Source organism: Saccopteryx leptura, chromosome 1 (genome assembly GCF_036850995.1).
Source record: "Saccopteryx leptura isolate mSacLep1 chromosome 1, mSacLep1_pri_phased_curated, whole genome shotgun sequence".
Lineage (NCBI taxonomy): Eukaryota > Metazoa > Chordata > Mammalia > Chiroptera > Emballonuridae > Saccopteryx > Saccopteryx leptura.
The window spans coordinates 15,755,124-15,763,252 of NC_089503.1; the positions used below are offsets into that span (position 1 = coordinate 15,755,124).

The following is an 8,129-nucleotide window of genomic DNA, read 5'->3' on the forward strand; positions in this document are numbered from 1 at the left end:
ATGTCCTATCAATGTATGGATTTGTATAGTTCTTAGTTTTTTCTGATTTACTTATTTCACTCCGTATAATGTTATCAAGGTCCATCCATGTTATTGTAAATGATCCGATGTCATTATTTCTTATGGCTGAGTAGTATTCCATAGTATATATGTACCAAAGCTTTTTTTTTTTTTTTTGCTATTTTCTGAAGCTGGAAACAGGGAGAGACAGTCAGACAGACTCCCGCATGCGCCCGACCGGGATCCACCCGGCACGCCCACCAGGGGTGATGCTCTGCCCATCCTGGGCGTCGCCATGTTGTGACCAGAGCCACTCTAGCGCCTGGGGCAGAGGCCAAGGAGCCATCCCCAGCGCCCGGGCCATCTTTGCTCCAATGGAGCCTTGGCTGCGGGAGGGGAAGAGAGAGACAGAGAGGAAAGCGCGGCGGAGGGGTGGAGAAGCAAATGGGCGCTTCTCCTGTGTGCCCTGGCCGGGAATCGAACCCGGGTCCTCCGCACGCTAGGCCGACGCTCTATCGCTGAGCCAACCGGCCAGGGCTGTACCAAAGCTGTTTAATCCACTTGTCCACTGACAGACACTTGGGCTGTTTCCAGATCTTTGCTATTGTGAACAATGCTGCCATAAACATTGGGGTGCATTTCTTCTTTTGGAACAGTTCTATGGTGTTCTTAGGGTATATTCCTAAAAGTGGAATAGCTGAGTCAAAAGGCAGTTTGATTTTTAATTTTTTGAGGAATCTCCATACTGTTTTCCACAGTGGCTGCACCAGTCTGCATTCCCACCAGCAGTGCAGGAGGGTCCCCTTTTCTCCACATCCTTGCCGGCACTTATTCTGTGTTGTTTTGTTGATGAGCACCATTCTGACTGGTGTGAGGTGATATCTCATTGTGGTTTTAATTTGCATTTCTCTAATGATTAGTGATGTTGAGCATTTTTTCATATGCCTATTGGCCATCTGTATGTCCTCTTTGGAGAAGTGTCTATTCATTTCTTTTGCCCATTATTTGATTGGATTGTTTGTCTTCCTGGTGTTGAGATTTACAAGTTCTTTATAAATTTTGGTTATTAACCCCTTATCAGACGTATTGTCAAATATGTTCTCCCATTGTGTAGTTTAAACAAATGGGACTATATCAAACTAAAAAGCTTTTGCACAGCTAAAGACAATAAGAACAGAATAAAAAGACAAACTACACAATGTCTGTTGTCTTTTAAATCTACAATAATGTACCTGATAACATGTCGTTGAAATGTAAGGGTAATCTTCTTTTCCTGCCACCCCCCCCCCCACTCTCAAAGAGCAAGTTTCCCACCAGAACAGAAACCAACAAAACTCGTTGTTATTATTACCATGTTAATTAACTTAACTATCTTGTGCCTGCCTGTGTAAAAGAAGTTTCAGTATATACATTTTACTTTTAAACAATCTCAGATATTTTCCTGCTTTGCTTTCTCCAACCTTCTTAATCTATCACCAATCAATTTCATGTAACCCCCTTATGTCTTTTCCTTTGATTCTAATGTATAAATACTGGTGAAATCATCATTTTCCAGAGCATTTTCTCAACCCATTGAGACTCTGCTTCCCTGCAATTGTCAAGAGTGTGCCTCAGATAAACTCATAAATATTCTTACAAGTTTGGGAGTTTCTTACATTGACGTTACTAAATCATTTATTTATACTAAATATGGTTTTGTTCTGGTCTCAGCTTATTAACATCTAATGTGGATGAAACAGATGTCATAGTTATTATATTACAAGGTGCCCTTCAGCAATAACTGTAAGAAAACTTTAAAAACATACAGGTTTATTACTTATAAGACCAAGAAATTACAAATTGAAGGCTTGGCAAACCAGCCACCCCAGGAACCTTTGAACTAGCACAGGCCTCCTTTACACAGTTGAGCTGGGAAATAAACAATTGGGAGGAACCGTGGCATCACTCCAATCCACATATAAACAATATTACCTTGTACCTATAGAGGCAGTGATGTCAGCTGCATTTTCCAAGACCCCTGACTAACTTATAGCCCCACATCTGGGGCTAAACATTAAGGTTGCATGTCGAGAGAAAGAGCTTCTAGGTGCAAGGTTTGGATTCAGGGTACCTTTAAATCCAGAGCTCCAATTGTGAGGCTTGTTATTATCTCACTGAATGGCTTTCTGGCCCTCACTTTGAAATGTAGCAAAAAGTTTATTTTTGCAGAAATGTAAGGGAAAGCTTGCATTGGGAAGGACCTGACAATTAGGGAAGTTTAAATAACAATAGTTGTTTGTGAAAGCCTAGTCACTAGGCCAGAGAGGCTGCAACGCCGTGGGAGGAGGCGGGACTGGCTTGTTTGAAGGCTTGGCAAACCAGCCACCCCAGGAACCTTTGAACTAGCACAGGCCTCCTTTACACAGTTGAGCTGGGAAATAAACAATTGGGAGGAACCGTGGCATCACTCCAATCCACATATAAACAATATTACCTTGTACCTATAGAGGCAGTGATGTCAGCTGCATTTTCCAAGACCCCTGACTAACTTATAAAAACCCTACTCCAACTCTTTCCGGTGCCAAACTGGCTTTTGGTCTGTCTTGGTCAGCTTGCACCAGGCGTTTTATTTTTTATATTTTTTAGAATTTATTTATTTATTTTGAGAGTAAGAGGAGAGAGACAGAGAGAGACAGAGAAAGAGGGGGGAGAAGCAGAAAACATCAACTCATAGTAGTTGCTTCCTGAATGTGCCTTGACCAGGCAAGCCCAGAGATTTGAACCAGCGACCACAGTGTTCCAGGTTGATGCTTTATCCACTGTGCCACCACAGGCCAGGCTCACCCAGGAGTTTTAAATAAATTTTCCTTTTAGAACAGACCAGCTTGTGTTTTCAGTTCGGCTCTCCTTGGTGCCCACCCATAGACCTGGGAAGGGGTTTAGCCTGTCAGCTATCTCACAGGGATGAGGCAGTCGGGGGTGTCGGCGGTTTATACCGACCTGCCAGTTGCCAAGGGAGACACAATAGGCTTTCCCCTTTCTCAGCTTCAACCCACTAGGGCCTGGGGTTCTGCTTTTACTGGTCTCTAGTGTAGGAGTCTAGGATTTCCTAGGCTTACTCTTTATTGGTATACTTAAATAATAAGAGTGGGAATTTAAAACACAAAAGAGGGAACAAGCAAGTAGCCTAAATTGTCAATTATTGAAACCAACCAAAATCTCCAAAACAAAGGAGGCCCGTTTTGTGGTGGCAGAGAGTGTTTACTCCAGATAGCAGTCTTTCCCCCCAACCCTCAAACCCCCACCCCTCTGACAACCATCAGTCTGATCTCTGTATCTATGAGCCTGTTTCTCTTTTGTTTGTTCACTTATTTTGCTCTCTAGATCCCACATAAGTGAAATCACGTGGTATTTGTCTTGTTCTGTCTGACATTTTATGTTAGTGTAATACCCTCTAGGTCCATCCACGCAGTTGTAAATCGTAAGATTTTATTCTTTTTTTTTGAATGGCTGACTAATATTCCATTGTATACGGCATATATATACAACCACATTTTTTATCCACTCATCTATTGATGAACATACAGGTTGCTTTTATAGCTTGGCTATTGTAAATAATGCTGCAATAAACACAGAAGTGCATATGTTCTTTCAAATTAGTGTTTTGGGTTTCTTCTGCTATATACCCAGAAGTGGAATTGCTGGGTTGCAAAGAAGTTCCATTTTAAATTATTGGAGAACCGTCCATACTGTTTTCCACAGTGGCTGCACCCGTCTGCATTCCCATGAACAGTGAACAAGGGTGCCCTGAAAAAAGTTGAAGGGATTAAGAAGTACAAACTGGTAATCACAAAATAGTCACAATGATATATAGTACAGCATAGGGAATTAATAAACAATATTGTTATAACTACATATCATGCCAAGTGGGCACTTGATATATATATATCCGGGGGAGCACTTTGTAAAGTATATGATTATCTAACCACTATATTGTACACCTGAAACTAATACAAAATAACATTTAATGCAAACTGTATTTGAAAAAAAAATACACAGCATTCTTTTCAAGTGGATGCCTCTTTGAAATTGATGCCTTAGTCATCCAAAATCTAAGTCAGGAACTTGCATTATGAAAAGATAAAAAGCAAACACAAATGTCAGTGCTTGCACTATAAATATATGGTATTAAACTCTTTGCCTGATAATCCTATCGTTACTTCAAGATCTACATTAACGATCTCCTGGGTAACACATGTTCCTGCTTTTGTATATGTCTAGTATTTGTGATGGATGGTGAATTTTGTGAATTTTGATAATGAGCGCCATTATACTTTTCTGTCTTCCAAAAAAAAAAAAATTCAATGCTTTAAACAAGGATCAGATAGCTCTTTTTGAGGCTTATTTCAAATCTATATGCCTGACCTGTGGTGGCACAGTGGACAGAGCACTGACCTGAAATGCTGAGGTTGCTGGTTTAAAACCCTGAGCTTGCCCAGTCAAAGCACATATGGAAGTTGATGCTTCCTGCTCCTCCTTCCCCCTCTCTTTCTCGCTCTCTTTCTCTAAATTGAATAAACAAAGTCTTAAACTATATGAATAGGAGTCAAGTAAATTTTCCTTCTGAAATCTGTACTGGATAACTGGGTGTTAAACAAGAACTGTATTCTCTGGATATTGGAACTCTAATATCTGTGTGTACTCTGGAATTGTTCAGCTTACAATTCCCTGATCATCTTTTAACAGCCTTGTGTACTTTCACAGTGCTCATGCCCAATTTAGTGTTTGGCCACAAACTCAGAGACTTGTAATGGAGGAAAAGATGAGCAACAGGTGAAAGAGATAATATATGGGAAACCAAGAGCAACGTGCCACAAGTATGACATCATTATCTGTCATTAGTTAAATGTAAATGAATAAAATTCTCCAAAAGCAAGATTGGCAGAATAGATATTTGTTTTAAAAATCATGATCCAAACATATTCTGTTTGCAAAAGAACCACTTTATTTACACAGCTGTATTAGGTTCAGAAAATAGAATAGAAACAAACTTGAAAAGATCCCTGACTTAAAAAAATAATAATAACAAAAAATAGCAACAGACACATAGTTTACAGAGGTAGAATTTAGTAAGTGTTTCACCTGGATAAATGTCAGGTTCTATGGTATTACTAAAAGAAACATTGACTCAAAAGCAAGAAATGCTAAAGAGAAAGTATTATTTAATTGAGATCTAAAATATGAGAATTTGGCTGAATATTAGGGAAACAATCTATTTGTGTGTTATAATTAGTTTTCGCTCCGGAGTAAAAAAATGTAATTATATATATTAGAAATACTAAGTGACATTGGCCTTTATCAGAGTTTTTTAGAATAATATTCCATATTAAATATTAAGTAAAAAGTTTGCATTGATTCTTAAAGACCCTATGGAAGGCATTTTTAACCTCTTTGTTTCTTAAGCTGTAGATCAAGGGATTAAGCATAGGAATCACTAAAGTGTAAAACACAGAGGCCATTTTATCAGTATCAAAGGAGTGAGTGGATTTGGGCTGTGTGTACATAAATAATAGAGACCCATAGAATACAACCACCACAGTCAGATGAGAACCACACGTGGAAAACGCTTTTTTCCTGCCCTCTGCAGAATGCATTCGAAATATGGCTTTCAGAATCAGGATGTAGGATACCAAAACTACCAGCAGGGAAGAAAGCAAATTAAATGCTGAAAATGATATGATCAATAATTCTATTTCTTGTGCATTTGAACAGAGCAAAAGTAACAAGGGAACATCATCACAGTAGAAATGGTTTATGACAGGAGAACCACAAAAGGTTAATGAAAAAATCTTAATAGTAAACATTAGAGCCTGGAAGGTACTGTAGAGGTATGGAATGCCCACCAGCACATAACAATGCCTCTGGGACATAATAACATTGTAAAGCAAAGGGTTACAGATGGCTGAATAGCGGTCATAGGCCATGGCCGACAAGATGAAAAATTCACTGATAATAAACATAAGAAAGAAAGCCAACTGTGTGGCACAAGCATAATATGAAATGATATTTTGATCCACGACAAAATTTACCAGCATCTTGGGACAAATAACAGTGGAATTTCCAAGGTCAATGAAAGCCAGGTGTTTGATAAAAAAAATACATTGGTGTGTGTAGGCGGGAGTCCACCTGGGTCAAGATAATCATGCCCAAGTTGCCTACCACTGTGATTGTGTAGATGATGGAGAAAGCTATGAAAAGTGGAACCTGCATCTCAGGCTGCTGGGTGACTCCTATCAGAATAAACTCAGCCAGCGCTGTTAGATTCTGTTGACTCATTTTCTCCAGTTTGATTTCCTGTAAAGAAACAGAGGGGTTGTTATGTGTTTTCACGTAGTGTCAGCTAAACAACATATAATATTTGCAGACAGGTTGAACTTTTTTTTTTTTTCAAAATAGACAATGGAAAACAATTCCCACATCTGATTTTTTAAAATTAAAATAACTGACAGAGTCTTTTACTTTCCAAGAGAAGAGACGCACATGAAACACACACAATGTCGTAAAGATTCTAGGTAGAGTCAACAATGCTTGGAAAATATCCATTGATTTTTTTAAAGCTATATATATATAGTAGAAATATTTATTTCAACTGTAAGATGGCATCACAATTTTTATTTAATACTCTTATATTTTTGTTTAACAAATCTTGTAGAATTTTGATTTTTCAAAGAGATCGAGATAATATAAAGTTAATGAGGTTTAAGATTTTGGGTCCCTCATTTGCACTTTTAAAGCCCTAGGTGTGGTCTTAGCAATACACTCATAAAATGATATGTCTTCGTAAAAGTTGCAAATGTAAGATATATTGTAACCTCAAACAAGCTCACTTTCTCTTCCCATTCCAACTTGGACATCATCACATTCAACTAACATCATAGTGCATTGGCATGTGTGCAAACATTTGTGGAATCTAGCTAACAAAAGATAGAATTTATAATATTTTACTTAATGTTTAGTGCATGTATTTATGAGTCAAATTTATCATTGAGTAATGTTATCTACTCTTGTGTTGAAATGTCTTCTGAGAACTCTCTTACCACTCAATATACTGAGATATGTTCTGAATTTTACAAATAAAAATATTATGTTAATAATTTTATATTGTGACTACTTGTTCACTGACAGCTAAAATTAAAATTGTTTTCCATTGTAAGTTAATATTCATATTTATGCTTTAATTTACATAGATAATTTTTAAGTTATTTTTAAATTACTGTAAGCTTCAAGAAGCATAAAATCTGATTCTAGTTATGTTAAAATACATGGTTTCTATCATTATTTAGCCCTTTTGAATATTTAATTATATATGCTTTCTTTCCTCTAATATGTTATTTATATGCATTAATTAATTCCTCTATTGTGAATATGATAGGATAAATAAAGCATTAAAGTATTTATTTGATCATTTATTGTATCTTATATTACTGTCTATTTCTTGAATACTGCAATATTTGATATATATTTAATACATAGAATATAATGACATGATTTTCACATATTTCAATGATAAGTACTGACCTCTTTATTTTATGAAATTGACATGGGAAGTCAGGAAAATGAAATGTAACTGCTTTGATTAAAGATAGTGAAGCTCCTTTAGCTCAATACACTTGTGTTTCCTTGCTCTCACTCTGAGTTTCTCTTTGGTGAAAATATGGATCTCTGTAAACATGATTTTTCAATGGAGGAGTAATTGGAGTTCAAAATATTCAACCAGTTAAAATACAAAATAGAATTGTGTCACGTATTGCTCAGCTTTAGACTGGACAACTTTTAGGTAGAAACTTCAGGGAGCCCAGCACAAAGTCCAAACTTACAGTTTTGAAAAGCTGAGTCAAGAGCCACTGTTGTCCGAATTCTAGGAACCTATAATGTTTTTGGTGTCCATTTAGCCAGCGTGATCCAAAGAATAATGAATAGAGGGGAAGTGGGGAGGCAACTATGGAGACTGTTGAGAACTTCTGTCCCTCTTTGCTAAAGGAAGTCGCTGCTTCTCCATTGATCCTCCTCAGCTTTCAGGTTCTTTCCTCTGACACATAAGAACGTACATGCGTTACAAGACCTGCTATGCTGGGGTTGTCCTGCAGAAT

The 8,129-nt window shown here is 37.5% G+C and overlaps 1 protein-coding gene across 1 annotated transcript; it reads right to left on the reverse strand.

Moving 5' to 3' along the window:
• Positions 1-5,372: 5,372 nt before the first annotated feature.
• LOC136388640 (olfactory receptor 8K5-like) lies at positions 5,373-7,917 on the reverse strand. The gene is given in 3 exon segments (XM_066360463.1): positions 5,373-6,134; positions 6,136-6,333; positions 7,857-7,917. Coding segments are annotated over 2 exon segments (942 nt in total). The 5' UTR covers positions 6,316-6,333; positions 7,857-7,917.
• Between the last annotated feature and the right edge of the window lie 212 nt (positions 7,918-8,129).